Raw genomic sequence first — 16,052 nt, forward strand, 5'->3', positions numbered from 1 at the left:
GTTCAATGGGGGTCAATACTCCACTTCACAGAAGGACAAGTTGTAATTGTATTACGTTTCTTATAAAACCGTTCCCCCAAATTGTCCCACAGCAATTGTGAAGTCCACTAGAAATTTCCATCTTTTTGTTGATTAATTATTTTTTTTAATAAATATTTATGCAGTTTAATTTAAAAAAAATAAAACATTAATTTTTTATTAGATGATAGTGTTTGTAAATATGATAATTTCCTGTAATAGTAAGTAAACACATTCATTGTGTGTGTATTTTTCTTTAGTAATTCTTATCAGTCCCATAGTTTATTGAACTTAAATTATATGGGTCAGAATGATAACGTAATAGCAAAAATCATCATTTAACGTGTGTTTAAACTGTCATTGATCCAACATTAAATGGAAAGATGAATAATAAGTCCCGTGATAATTTATCAACTTCTTTCTAGGACAAGACGTCGGAAACAAAATTAGACCTGTCTTTAACAGTTTTTTTTTCGATTCGAAACTCTTTGTCTTCGTTCATTGTTGGAGATTAGTCGGAAAGAAGGTACATACTCGTAAATGTCACAGTTTGTTTAATGCACGTGGCACCATTAGGTTCAACATTACGACCATATCAAATGGGTTATTTCAATACTTACGCACTAGAATAAATGTACATTTCCTCAATTTTATCAAAGCGAACATAGACACTTCTAGTTAGAATTTTAACTCAACCAAGACATCGATAAAATTACAACAAAAAAAAAAAAAAAACACGCCCGATGCAACCATTACAATGATCATTGTTATCATTTTTACCTGACAGACAATCATGGTCAGCGAGATCACGAAAGCGATCGTGAATTTTGAAATTAAAACCGGCAACAAGAGCGTACCGTTGCCCAAGTGTTGCGACACCGTCGAACGCAATCCGAGTCGGCGACCATCGCGCAAAAACCAATTTCCATCGTGAAACGTAACTCCATATTGACAATTTTTCTTCCGAGTGACACAATAGACGAGGAGCAGATCGATCCACGCGTCCGTATTTATAATCCTGGGCCGTCTAATTACGCATTGTCAGTTACATTAATTGCCGCCGCATTAAATTTAATTTATCCTGATGTTGCACGGCACTAATTATTATAATTAGGATTTAGTTAACAATAATGATTGTGGAGCGGATTTAGGTTTCCATAACTAGGCGGAAATTTAAGCTGTCGTTTAAATTGTTAATTTGGGGCCGGCGATGTGATCTTGAATCGGCTCTGGCGGATTTGCTCGTTGCATACACAATTTCATATTCATAACTGTTAATTGACTCTATTTTGTTATGTTAAATTACATTCACAACACACAATTATCCCTGCGTAATTGAAACGAAGCCGGCCTTATTAAATCGCTCCTCCATTTCGCACGAGGGATCCACGGCACGAGTTTTCCGGGGAAGGGGTTGGAAATAAAATAAAACTATCCGGCGGTTAATTTCGAAACGATGCTAGTATGTGAAAATCATTTTAAAGTTTTAAGGCAACTTAGATGTTTGTATGTCTTTGTCACTTTACGGTGTCGGAAGTTTGTGAAGTTTTCTTGTTTTGCTGGATGTTGTAAGTAGGTAAGGTGTTAAATTGGCCCCGAAAACTTTAATAATAAACGCGAAGCGAAAAAACTTAAAATTCCGACGTAGCGGTAATAATTTTGTTAATTACTTTAATAACAGTTGCTCGTGAATGTGTGTTTTCGTGGCTGCAATCGTAAAGCTAACTGTAATTTTTATATTATGAAATATACAATTTCACAAAAATTTAAACCGTAATGCTTATACAACAATAAAGCAGATGTTTAATTCGGCCATTAAAATAAATTAAACGGTAACAGCCTATTAATGAGTCCCAGAATTGTTCCTAAAATGTTCAGTTATACATTTATTTATTTATTTTTTTTTTTTGTTTTAATATACAATCCGCCCATTCTCTTTTTATGTTACAAAATAAAGTAAACAAAGGAAATTAAAAACTAGAATTACATCATCAGATCGTATCCGACTTGGCGTTTCCTGTTGCCACTTTTGTGGATTGAATTACTGGTTACCTGTGCGGTTTTCACACATTCGGTTGTTAGCACTTACTTTAAAACGTGCCATTAAAATTGCTTCGAGATAAGTCAACGTTAATTATCTGTAACTAACTGAAAAACATATCTGTACGGTAATTTCTTCAGTAGTAAACGTTCACCGAAGTGATACTTTACTTATTTGTAAATTGCTATATGATCATTCAAAGGTGCAATGCAATTACATTCTCGGTAGTAAACCTTTAATCTCTGACATTTCTCACATTTCTCAATTCTTATGTGTTTAATTATTATTAACTTTTAACTAAATATGATACTTATTTGTATTAATGAACGTCTAGGTGTGCACAGAAGTTGTTTTACTGAGGGAAAAAATTTGGAATTAGTCAAGTACCAATTTACTTATCGCAGACTTGTTGGAAACATTCGGAATGAATCAAACTGTTGCTTCTCAATCAAATTCATCCGTTTCTTCTCCATCGTTCCTCACTGCTTCCAAATTAAGTATTGGTTTACTGTTCTACGTAATGTTAAAAATTGAGACGATTTAAATGGTGTTTACAAGAGAACGGTACTACAAATTATTATTTTAATCCACACTTAATTTAATTCATTTAATCCTCCATCCAATATGACGGTCCCAATTAAAATACAAAACTGTACATTCCCCTATTACCAAACCGTTGCTCCTCATTCTCAATCAAGTCGACTACAGTAAAAATCGTTTACCCATCAATTCGTCCCGCCCAAACGGGCAAGGTTCCACGAAATTCCCATGATACGCAACGGCTAATTTGAAACAGCTACCTGATTTAATGTCGCCAAAGACACACGCATACGCCGTCCCCGAATTACTTAATATGCATTCGCCTGCGTTAATTCTATTTCATTTGCATCAAATTGTGAAACGCACACTCACACACACACACACTCGCACTAATAATAATGGTGGGCGGCGCTCCGGCGTTCGGGTCATTGACACAAAGAAAATTCGGCTCGTTGTGAATGGCCCTTTAAGGCTGCATTTGCATTTATATTGGCCGCCGGCACGCACAAATAAGCCACAATCATAAGGCGATTCGGAATACCTAACTGTTGTGTTCCGTGTGATAATTTATAATTCACGGGTGCTCCGCCACATCGGGACACACGAAATTGGCGCCCAACGAGCTGACAAGTCGACAAGAGATTGCCGGGTTTAAGGTTTTGTTACGTGAAACCATTTAGGTTGAGAGATTTTTTCTGTCGCCATTGCTATTGTACGCTTTGATGCTGCGATCGTGCTTGGAAATTGAGCAACGGTGAGATGTTTGAAATTAGGGCAACAACAACTTTTCCTAATTTCCAACAACTCGCGTACGATTTCGAGTTTTATAAAGGCGCACGGAGCATCTAGTTACACTATCTTTTGAATGGAGCCGTAAGTTAATGCAATATTGATGGATTGAATGTACAAAGTTTGCTCGTTAGAATGGGACCAGAAGCCTCGACAATAAATCGACTTCCAGTCGCAGTTGTAGGTGTAGTCCACATCAGTTGTACTAAACCTTAATTAGTAACAAATATGTGGTTCACATTACCTTTAATGGATCCTCCAGAGGTGTGCGGTTGCTGGCTTTGCACCTGCGTTTGCTGAGCTTCCAGTTTAGTGGCGACATTGTTCCACATTTCGAACATTTTGACGGTCGTTTATTAAAAATCCTTATATTTACAAAACACTGACAACTTTACACTTTCTATTGTTTGTCAGCATGTTTGGTAACTCGTATCACACAACAAAAACAGTTTTAATCCACTTTACCGAATGCACGGCGGCTGAAAACGGTTATTGAAATAAAAGTTTTTTCTGTACTGTTGCACGGATAAATAACGAAAAAAAACTTCAGCCCAGTCCTATGTGATTAAATCGCCCTGCACTCATTCTATCCCTGTTCTTGGTACGTTTGGTGCAATATATCCTCCATCTCTTCATAATAAACGCAAGGATGCACCCCCTTTTGGTTTCTCCATTTAAATCGATCCGTTCTGCCTACAGAAATAACATTGGATAATCTAGTTTCTTTCGTGTTTCGTCAATTTTTTGTTTTCGTTGGCAAAACACGACTCATGGGAGATACCGGACAAGCGAAACGAAAGCAAATTATCATTTGCGCCGTTAATATACAATTTATTGTTAACGTGAAACATTCAGGTGTACATCGAAGTCGTCGGGCACAGAACGTGTACACAGAACGAAAGTGTCGAGTATCCCCCAATGGTATCCAGCATCCGAACGTGACAAAGGCGATTGGTCCGATAATACACTAATATGGTTTTGTTCTCACTATTTATTTAGCGATAGATGAATTTATTTTTACATGCCCACCACTACAGACACTCATATTCAGCTGCTGTTCAGCACATGCGGTTCCCGACCTATGCCAACCGCATTCGTGTGACTCAGGCCAAACACAACGTTAGACGCAGTCGTTATTCAATACATTTTGATTAAACGTAATCTTGTTATGCAATATCGCGATTGTGGTGTTGAGTACCCACTGACGACGGCGTGTGGAAAAATCGTATAATTCACGAACGTGTGAAGTCGACGGCGGGTTTTTTTTTGATAAAACGGAGTGTAAAAGCTTTTTGATGCAATTTTAAAAGTTCATCAACGAGGGGTCGTATTATAGTGACGTTATTAAAATGAAAGTACTTAAAATGAATGTAACATCAATTCAAACAACGATTCATTTGAATAAAAAGTAGGTAAACTCTTATCACAGTGGCACAATAAAATTATTACAAATTATTGAATTCAACCTGTGATAGTAGATTATGGATAAAACATATTGATATTCCCAAATTTTTTATTTTTGGACGATAATTTTCTTCAAAACTTAAGAACCTTACATTAATATGACATTATCAAAATGAAATCTACATTTATTTTATTTTAAACTATGAAAAAAATAGATAACCAAATAATTCATAGATTACCTAACCGTTAATTTTTTATACATTTAAAATTCACAACTAACAATAATAATTATTATAATGACATCATTAAAATGAAAGTACTTAAATGAATCTGCTGTATTTAACTTTATTTCAAACTGTGATTTATTATTTACTGGAAAAAAGTACTACCAACGACAAAATTATTACAGACTAAATAATTAATGAATCCATCCTTCGGGAATTCTTTATAGATCCCCAAACATTATTTGCATGTAATTTTAATATTCGGCAAATTAGTGATAATTAATTGGTTTCTAAATTTGTTTTTGATCAACTAAAATGTAGACTTTTTGATTCGCCAACAACGCCTACATTATAACGACATTATTAAAATGAAAGTACTTAAATAACATTACTTAACTGTGATTCATAATTCAGTCGTAAAAAAGTCAGGTATACTTTTACCAACAACGGCACGACAAAATTACCAGATATTAAATAATTAATGGATCCATCCTTCGGGAATCGTGTATAGATAAAGCATTATTATTTACACAAAACACGTGTAATTTTGATATTCCGTGTCGATTAATCCATTGGAATTACCATTTTAAAAATTTATTATATCGTCTAGTGCAAAATGGAACGAGTCGTGGCTCTTACTGAGGGAATGTCACATGTTCTAAGCGTTTCCGAAATGCATGAAACAAAGTAGTTAGAAAATAATTAAGTCGTAAATATGAGGAAATGCAAATAAAACCAACAGGACAACGAACGCCAACGTTATATAACCCCCGCACAGTACTTCGAAGTACCCAACAACAACAAACAATCGCATCCACCAATTGTCCAAAATTAGTAACTTCGTTGGCAAACGAAGTGGAGTTTGTGTGCTTTGGTGAGGCGAGCAAAGCTTAAGTAACGAAATGCATATTCGGTTGCAGTGAATTGATTGCACAACTCGAACGAAACACGGGAAGATAAGCAATTTAAAACAGTTTTATGATAAACAGGTATATTTTAGCATAAATATCGTTAACCTCGATTGTCTAATACCTGGACTGCGTCTAATTCTCGCCTTTAAATTTGTGTGAGGAAAGCTTTTCGGTGCACGGTGCGCCTTAAGGAGACTGTATCGTCATATCGTCTTTAAAATGCATAGTATTGATTACTGCCAAGCACTTTATGTAGGCATCTACGTAACTCTTTGTTTTTCCTTAACTTTTACGAAAAGGAAATTTATTCAGCATCCATCCTGTTTCAGATGCATCGTTACTGGGAATAATCTAAATCGGCAATGTTTATTTCACGTTCCCGAACAACAATAATAATTTGTACCTGCCGAATATAAAAAGTAACTGTACTTTAATATGTAAATAAAAAAAAAAACATACTGCCAAACGCCTACTTTTGGATTGACACCGAATTAGCATAAGCGATAAAAGCAATTTTGCAATTTACATAAAAAATACAATTTCCAACTTTCCCCATAATTATTAATGTAATACAGTTACAAAACTAAATATATAACGTACAACCGTGGTTAATGAACTTTCGAAGGTAACTGTTTATTCGGCAGATACGAAAAAGTTTCGGCGTCACGAGAAATCCACTGTTGCATTAACTGTATGACGGATCCATTATTATTATTATATTTCGGCATAATAACCATTATTATTCGGGTTCCTTTTGAACTGAAATAATAATAAAAAAAAAAAACAACAAAAATCCGCATCGCTATGAATGCCGCTTTGTTTCGCGTCCCCGCCCCGTTCGTGGATGTTTCCGTGGATTTTTCTTTCATCGATTGCGCGACCCCTCGTTAAATTTCTTAATGAGTTCGAAATTATCAAACTCGGACGCGGGAGTGATGTGGCCGTGTTTTTTTTTTCTTTTTTCAAACGATTTGTTTCTGATTTGGATTAAAACAAATTTTCGCGGCGTTAATTGGCCTGTCGAACGTTACTTGAAATGTCTGCATTTAATTTTTCGGTTGGTGATGAATGTTTTCTTTTTCTGAACTTGTTTTTTTGATTAATATCCTGTGTACGTGTGAATATCTAATTTGAATTAAAATAAATTTCTGTATCAAATTATAGATTTACGTCAAAAGTTTTTTATTATTTCTTGGTGATTTTTTTCTGAATTCGTTTTTTGGTGACTTTGGTGATACATAATTTATTTCTGTCACGAATTAAAATAAATTTTTAAGTATCAATTACCTTTAAATAACAAAATTATCCTTAAAAATCAGTGAAATACCTTTTTTGTTTAATTTTTGGTGATTTTTTAAACTTGTTTTTCTATTACATATATTTATTTATAATTTGAATTAATACATATAACAAAATGATTTTTAAAAAGCTCTAAAAGGCTTTATTTTTAACTTTTTGGTAATCATTTTTTCTCAATTTATTTTTCCTATTAAAATCCTATGTAAATGTTATTTTTAATTAGAATTAATATAAATTTGGGAATATCAAATGGCTTTAAATAACAAGTTAATCCTTAAAAAGCTCTGTGATTTTTTTTTTCAAACATATTTTTTATTAAAATTCTGTGTAAATATTATTTATTTATAACTCAAATTGATGTAAATTTTGAAGTGTCTGTTGGCTTCATATAACAAGATGATTTTTAAAAAGCTCTGTAGGATTTCTTTTCAATTTATATTTTATATATGTATAAAAAAATCTTAAAACTATACATATTTCAGTCAAAATATATAACTAAAATTGAATAAAATTTAATTTAAACTAAAAATAACCATTTTATGAAAAATTTTAAGGATATCGTTATTATCCTTATAGTAAACAATATAAAATTTAATTAATTCTATCAGAATTCTATTAAGAAACCCATAAAATAAATTTCATATTTTAAAAAAGAATAATTAATACTAATTTTAATTTACCTTTTTTATAATTATTTTTACTACCTAATTTGTTTGCCTCTTGAGTAAAAATTCGCATTAATGTTAATGATCTAAAACGTATTTTTTTAGTGCAGTTAAATATTTTAAATCAATATTCAATCAATTTATAATTCTTCATATTAAAATCTGACTGACAAATGAATGATAAAAATATGAATTTGTTGTCGAAAAAAAAAATATTATTTTATACTCCTGCAGACTCGTCATTTTTTATAACGTCGCTTCAATTAAATATTTATTGCCGCATAATATTTAATCAATATGTTTACATTATTTTTTATTTAATAAATATGTAATCCGTATAAATTTTAACCGGTTTTTAATGGAGTACGCAATGCAACTAATTAATTAATATTAATCAATCCCCGTTGTCACGTTTCGAAAACCAGACCAATAAAATTACATAACAAATCAACAAACCGCAATAGTTTGTACGCACCTCCCGAAGAAATATGAACAAAACGAAAAATCCAATGTGGAGAAGATTGGACAGCGATAAAAAAAAATTTTTAATAGTGCACAATCACATCACATCATCACAAACAACCACGCATCTGATCGAAAACCTTCTAATTAAATCCATGGCTGGCGTCGATAGTTAAGGGGGTTGATAACACGTGCCCGAACTGTCACTGATAATCCTGCGAGCGCTTTCGTCGAACTGGCACAGAGAGCGTTGGACCACCACCGAACGGATAAAAAGAAGTGAATAAAAAAAAAGGAACGTTCAATCGCGTAGCGCGCTCGACGATCGTCAGATGTTACCGTAACGCATCGAAGTGTGCGTAAGGCAAAAGGTAACTGTAAACATCGAAACGTCCGGAACCCAGGACGCGGCGCTTCGGCGGTGTCTTGACGTACACTAAAACTTGGATCTCCCAACCACCACCATGCTAGAAGTAGAAAGTGGGCAAACGAACTGTCCGCGGCGCATGCCTAAAATTGTGCTAACTGTATTTTTTTTTTATTATTATTATATTCTTCTTGTCGACAAGACGACCGTCACGGTGCATTTTTCAAGTTTTTCACCGAAAGACGGTTTTATCGTCGAACGGTAAAAAGCTCCTATTGACGGTTTACATGAATGAAAAACTGTTTGCAGGCGAGTTGCTGTTATGTTGCACGGGACTTAAAATAGAATGCGCTCGGAGAATCCGACGATTTCTTGTTTGTTGACAAATAATACGTTTTCCGTGCATTCTTTTTTTTATATATATATATGTATAATGCGTGCTACATTTTGTCCATTTGGTAGCCCGCACTTGCACGATTTTGCCTGTTGCCAATGTGTTTCGTAATTTTAATGGATTCGTTAAAAAGGCAACGATGACTTCATCAAAATTTCAGTACGAAGGGCAGTACCGAGACAAATATGTTGTTTGAACAACTTCCGTTTCACACCATTTGATTAACTTCTTAAATTACATACATTTCACAAAAAATCTTTTCTTAGTTAATATAAATTATACAAAAAAAATATTGAAGTTATTTGAAAGAGCTTATAAAAATATGAAGGAAACTCTAGAAAAATAACTGTAAGCAAAATATTTGTTTACTGTTGAATCACTAAAACATTCTGGAACAATATTTTAAATGCATATTGAAAACTTGTAAAAGGAACAATGATAACTTTATGAATACTTCAGGATAAAGCACAATACAGAAGAAAAATATGTTTTGAACATACACTGTGTGGTAATTCACACCTCAAACAAAATTTCTTTTAATTTTATAATATTTATATAAAAAATTTGGTTGTTGTTGTGGCTTGAAACTATGTGTCCTATAGAATAAATATAAGCTAAATATTTTTACTCAAAAATCCTGCTTGCAGTGTTGTAAATGTTGAAAACTTTTTTTTACGAAAAAACAGTGATTTCAGAAAGCACAGTTCAGAGACAAAAATATCGCTTGAACAACCCTGTTCTGCACCTTCAGGTTAACTTTTTACATCATCCAATTTCAAAGAAATACTCTCTTTATTTAAAATTAAATTTACATGATTTGAAACAAGTTTGTAGCTCATAAAACACTGAAAATCTACAGTATAAATGTAAGCAAAATATTTTTTTAGTATTAAATCACTAAAAAATCCTACTGACAATATTTTAAATGCACCCTGGAAACTTCTGTACATGTAAAAAAGACAATGACGTCTTCATTAAAATTTCAGGACGAAGCAGAGTAAAAGTAGAGAGAAAAATATGTTTCGACCAATTTCCGTACCACACCATTTGGCTAACTTCTAAATTATTTATGTCTCACAAAAAAAAAAACTATTTTTATTTAGTATTAATTATACTGTTGAATCAGAAGTAGGCCGTTTCATTTTTAGAAAAAACTTCCTGACGAACACATGTTTATAGTAAAATTGGAGTTTGTGCTGCATAAATATGTTTAAGCAACTTTTAATAAGTTCCTTTTTAAAAACTTTCCTCGAAGTTAAAGTTTAATGAGATGAACGACACATTTAGCAGATTACTGAATAATGGTTGGAAGTTTTGTCCGAGTAAATAGTATCATCATTACGGAGTTTTCTTTAATGTTTACTCGTCACATTCAACTGAATTTCAATTCAACGTTCGACCATCAGCCAGTTCCGTTGTGCAAAAAATAAAACACAAACGTCAATCAATATAGTTGGCTATTAAACGTAATAATTCGACATTTGGCGACTTTTATTACGCGGTACCGGCAAATAATAATGATTTTCCAACATTTTTCATATTGACTTTTTTTATTGGCTGACTTACTGATAATATTTTGCCTTTCAGCCGTAATAAAATCGACTGCAATTTTCACTTTTAAGCTTCTGTTTGCTTTTTAGAGAAATCCTAATGGCCCATTTCCAGATAAACACCGTCCCGTGACATCACACAACCACAGTTTCACAAATCAATTTTACAACCGGCCGCAATAAAGTAAATTCGTCCCTTTTTCGCACAGTGCAGTAGCCGGTACCTGGTGTCTTGTTAACATGACAATCTCGAAGTGGTCAAGCCTAGTATTACGTCCGCAGGGTATTCTTATCTTATTAAGTTCTCGGGACTCCAATAAATTAAAGTCGGACGATATTGCCGCTTCATAAACGTGCCGTTCAGGTCCTTTGAACCAGGATCGTTGTTTCCCTTTAAAATTAAACTTTACAAATGACAGACTGGTTCTGTTAAACCGTGAAGCCGGCCAATTATGTTTTGGCTAATGGTACGTAACCAGTACAAGCTACTGAATCAGATTATTCGAAGGCGTTGGTCAAAATTATTGGCGGATAATCAGATTTTGCCAATTTGGTCTGTTGCAATAGGACATTCTTTTGGTCACATCGAATTTCTAATTCGAGATTTTTTATCGTGCCTCCGGGCTCTTACGCCAAATGGGAGATAATTATAACCGGAGAGTTTCGTATCACATCCTTAATGTTAGTTTAAGAATATTTTTCACAATATCCCATAACATTTTTTTTTATAATTATACAGAGATTGAATTTTAGGTGTTCGGTCTTTTGTCTGCAATATGTTGTACCTTATGCACCTCAATGGTAACGGTACCAGAACATGCGTGTAAAAATCAGTACCTGCCCAGTCTATTCAACACACATCCATTATCGGACGTAAAAAATGTGGAACAATGAGAATTTAAGACACGCACTTTTCAATAACTTTAATCTATAATCTTCGGTGTTTTTTTACAGGTAGATCAGATATCACGGAGGTTTCAAATTTTTTGAGGAATTGCAAAACACAATATGGTATAATAATACAAGAAAAGACTAATACGTTAAAACACTAGCTGCAATTATCATTTTTGACAATTCGAAACGTTCAAATTAACACTTGATATTTCAGCTTGAATAGACAATGACTGCTTAATAAAAATATTGCAAAATACTTATGAAAATAAACATAATAGAATTTATTCATTTAAATATCATATCGTTTTTAATAGTCCTTGAGGATATCTTTCGTAAAACCGATCATTACGACAGCTCTCTTGCAACCACAATAGAACAGTGAATTGTTCCCAAGTGTATATGCATAAGGCTAATTTTCGCATAGTAATTAAGATTGTGTTTTATAAAAATAAATAATTAACGCCGAGTGTTAAGAATATAAATTTATAATCAACCTGTCAGTTTTTTTACTTCAAACTCTCGACAAAAATTAGAGTATATTAGCTTTACCGATGTTTTTAAATTGCAACAGGACTAAAATAAATTTATTCTATTGTAAAATAATAATATTGTATATTTTTTAATGTTTGCCGCATGTTTATTCAGGTTGGTCGGGTGTTTGTAACAGATAACAGGAGATTCTCAATGTTTTCCCTAAAAATTTATTAACTTATCGTTAAAATAGTTATTCAAAATCTCGTTTCGATTTTAATTTACATTAACGTTAAGTTTGTTAATTAATGTTCTCCGAATTTTTCAATTAGCCTCACACAAATTATTTGCAGTTACCGTTTTTAATTTATGAATATTCATGATCCGTATTATTGGGTACTGCCTCAACATGAGACAAAAAAAAACGGTCGCGGTACCCACGGAACGAAGAAGGATGGTGCCTCGAACAATTGTTCGTAAACTAGTTGGAGTACCAAAACTTATTCGGCGACGCGTCTCATCACCGCAGCGTCCGAGATCTCTCGGTCCCGGTTTAACGACCTGCACCACTGCGACTCGGGTTTAATTTTAAAGGGAACCTGCTCGGACCGGACCGACGGATTTTATTAGAAAATACTGTTAAGTCGGTCTTGCACACACACACACACATAGACACACACACAAACAGACACAGACACCAATTCGTTAGCTGGGAAACGGTAGTTGCCGTTAAAGTGGTGTCTGGACAAGGAAATACCGAAATATTTACAGTGACAGTATTAAAACCGAGGAATTGCGTTATTAACAACTGTAAATGGAGAGTCCGCTGCATTTTGGAACTTACCGCTAGCTGGGAAGGAACACGGTTATTTCGGAAATGTGAATTGTAATGAAAATGAAATGAATGAAACGTTAGGGAGTTTGCCGTAATGTTTTTGCTTTCAGATCCAATGTTTCAGATGTAATGTTTATACTGAAATTTCTGTCGGTCTGTGTCTATTGGTACACTATTTTTAACTTAAAACTTAATGATTTTTAAGACGATAACAGATTATGTTTCAGCTCAGATGAAACATTATCTGAAAATACCGTTTTCTTTGTCTGAAATTTTTATTTAACCAATTTTCTTCAAATAAAAACTTTTGAAATACTCTCAAAGTGTTAAAGAATAATAATTTAATCTAATTAAATTTAAATTATGGCACAAATAATATTAACAGATACAGTTCAGAAGATTTAAGTTTTTAACAACTGTAAATGAAGAGTTCGTTGCATTTTGGAACTTACCGTTACCTAGAGAGGAATACGGTTATTTTGGAAATGTGAATTGTAATGAAAATGAAATGAATGAAACGTTAGGCGCTTGCTGTAATATTTTTGCTTTCAAAATAAATGTTTTAAATATAATGTTTATACTGAAAATTTTTACAGCCGTCTGTGCCTACTGGTTAAGTTTAAAGTCTAATAAATTTTAAGACGATCACAGATTATATTTTAGCTCAGAAACAATATTACCAGAAAATATTGATTACTTTGTCTGAAATTTTTATTATCACACTCCATTTTCAGTTTACGTTTATGTTCAAAAATATATATACTATACTATACTACAATTCTGAAAGCATTACAGATAATTATAAAATCATTTAAACTAGTTAATTATAAACCTTAAGACAAACAATATTAACTTAAACATTTTAACAGACACAATTCAAAAGAATTGCGTTATTAACAACTGTAAATGAAGAGCCCGCTGCATTTTGGAACTTACCGTTACTCGGAGAGAATACGGTTATTTCGGAAATGTGAATTGTAACGAAAATGAAATGAACACGAAACGTTAGTCGCTTGCCGTAATATTTTTGCTTTCAAAATAAATATTTCAAATATAATATAATGTTTATACTGAAATTTTAATGGCCGTCTGTATCCACTGGTACATTATATTTAATTTAAACCCTAATTTTTAAGACTTAGCTCGGAAAAAATATTACTTTACTGTCACACAATTTATGTGACAAATGTTGCGAAATACTTTTTCAGTACGCGTAAATATTCCAAGAATATCAGTGTAAATAATAATTAATTAATTATATAATTTAAAATCAACAGCATGAATTTAAAAAATTAACCAGACGCACCAGGGACGATATTGTTTCTATTTTTATTCGTTGATAAGAACATCTGATGATTCGGTCACTAAGAAATTAAACAAACAAATAAAAAACATTAATAAATAATGTCACGAACATAATATTTATTATATTTGTTTGTAGTGTACGTAAAAATATACATTTTATTTTATATAATTCAATATTATTGCACAAACGCTTTATTTGCATATTTAATTTAAAATCGCTCTTTCATATTTAATTAGTTAAATGTTTATGTGTGCGGAATAATTTATTCGGAGTTGAATACTAATATTAAATAATGAAAACCAACAGGTTTATTTATAATATATATAGATATCCATATAACTTATTAATATTTTTGATTGTGTACAATTTTATTGATGTTCGTAATTAAAATTATGTAAGTTTCTTATTATGTATTTGAAGAAAATTACTTACAAGCTTAAAAAAATACAAGAATGCAGATAAATATTTATATAAATTTAATATAACTTATAATTTTGTACAATTACATCATTTATTGTACTAAAAATTTTAATATTACGTAATTTTTTTGTACCGTATTGGTTATATTTTGAACCTTACATTATTTATTTTATACAGAGATACAATAAAAAAATTAAATTACATTTTCTGATTTTTTATGAAACATTCTATGAAAATTTAATAGCATGCATATATTACTAGGTAAAGATTTTTGAACAGACTTTTTTCTCTTCTTTTTTACAATTGTTGAGATACTAAATTTATATCTAGTAGATTTTACGATAATTGTTGATAAAAATGGCTCATCTATAACAACTATAAATTTTTCCAAATTTTCAATAACATTTTTATTAAAAATTAACTAATACCAATTACCAATTGTATATAATATACTAATTATGATTGTACGACTGATATACAGGGAAAAATTCTTTAAAATTCAGAAATAATCTTTGTATCACTTAAATTAAAATTATTAATAGTGGATCAAAATATATCATATATATTTTTTTAAATATGAAAGTTTATACCTAATAGATTTATGATAATTTTTAATAAAATTGACTCATATTTATTTACAAATATAAATTTATCCAAATGTTCAGCAACATTTTTAACAAAAGTTACTTAATAAATTAATTTACGAATTGTATATCCAAAAATAGCATACTATACAGGGAAATTTCAGAAATAAATATGCATATTTTATTTAAATTTTTCTTTGTGCCTCCTAAATTAAAATTAATAATGAGACAAAATTTGGCTAATAACACTGTAGAACATAAATTATCATTTTAAAATAGAAAAATGTGAAAGAAATTGCTTAATAAATTAGTTTTTGTCATGAAATATAGATATTTGTTAATAAATAATAATTGTAGGATAATGTTTTTAATTAAAAATGCCTATGCGGAGTTTAAGCTGCATTTGCGATATTATTATAGATTCGACATTAAAATACAATGCCCATTCACTTCGCCTATTCAGTGTTACGTTTCTAAACAAACGTTTGCGCAAAAGGAACAATTAATCAAATTTAATACGGCCCGTGATCTACAGCAAACAGTTTAAAATGTCCTAATTGGTTAATGCGTTTCATGTCTCAATGTACTGCGTCTATCTTACAAGCATCTATTTAATATATGATAAACTAAAACTAGGTCGATATTAACACCGACTATTTTTCAAAGCAACTATGCTTGTACGATTGTGCCAGTGCCCGTGTGTGTGTGTGTATACGCATACCCACCCTTCCACTGATAAGATCTACGCACGAAACTAATTTCGTAACTTTTTCTCTGTGCAACTTTTATGGAAATTACTTTCTAGCCAAGATCCGATCGTTTCGTGGGCGATCCACTGAATAGTCGCCTCATGACATCAGCTTCTTAGATTCATTTCG

At 32.0% G+C, this 16,052-nt stretch overlaps 1 protein-coding gene across 5 annotated transcripts in view; it reads right to left on the reverse strand.

Annotated features, from left to right (window-relative positions):
- LOC109595859 (probable nuclear hormone receptor HR3) overlaps positions 1-16,052 on the reverse strand; it is a 116,570-nt gene that overhangs the window by 39,013 nt on the left and 61,505 nt on the right. For 2 of the 5 annotated variants that reach the window (XM_020011305.2, XM_020011322.2), the window contains exons 1-2: positions 8,367-8,751; positions 3,633-4,081 (exon numbers count right to left, since the gene is read on the reverse strand). The exons of 2 other annotated variants lie outside the window; for them this stretch is intronic. In XM_020011305.2, coding sequence (XP_019866864.1) covers positions 3,633-3,729 — 97 coding nt within the window. In that variant the 5' untranslated portion in view covers positions 3,730-4,081; positions 8,367-8,751. Of the gene's footprint in view, positions 1-3,632; positions 4,082-8,366; positions 8,752-16,052 lie in introns of those variants that run through there. One more of the 5 variants, XM_020011289.2, reaches the window with a different exon arrangement.

This window comes from Aethina tumida, chromosome 1 (assembly GCF_024364675.1).
Source record: "Aethina tumida isolate Nest 87 chromosome 1, icAetTumi1.1, whole genome shotgun sequence".
Classification (NCBI taxonomy): Eukaryota; Metazoa; Arthropoda; class Insecta; order Coleoptera; family Nitidulidae; genus Aethina; species Aethina tumida.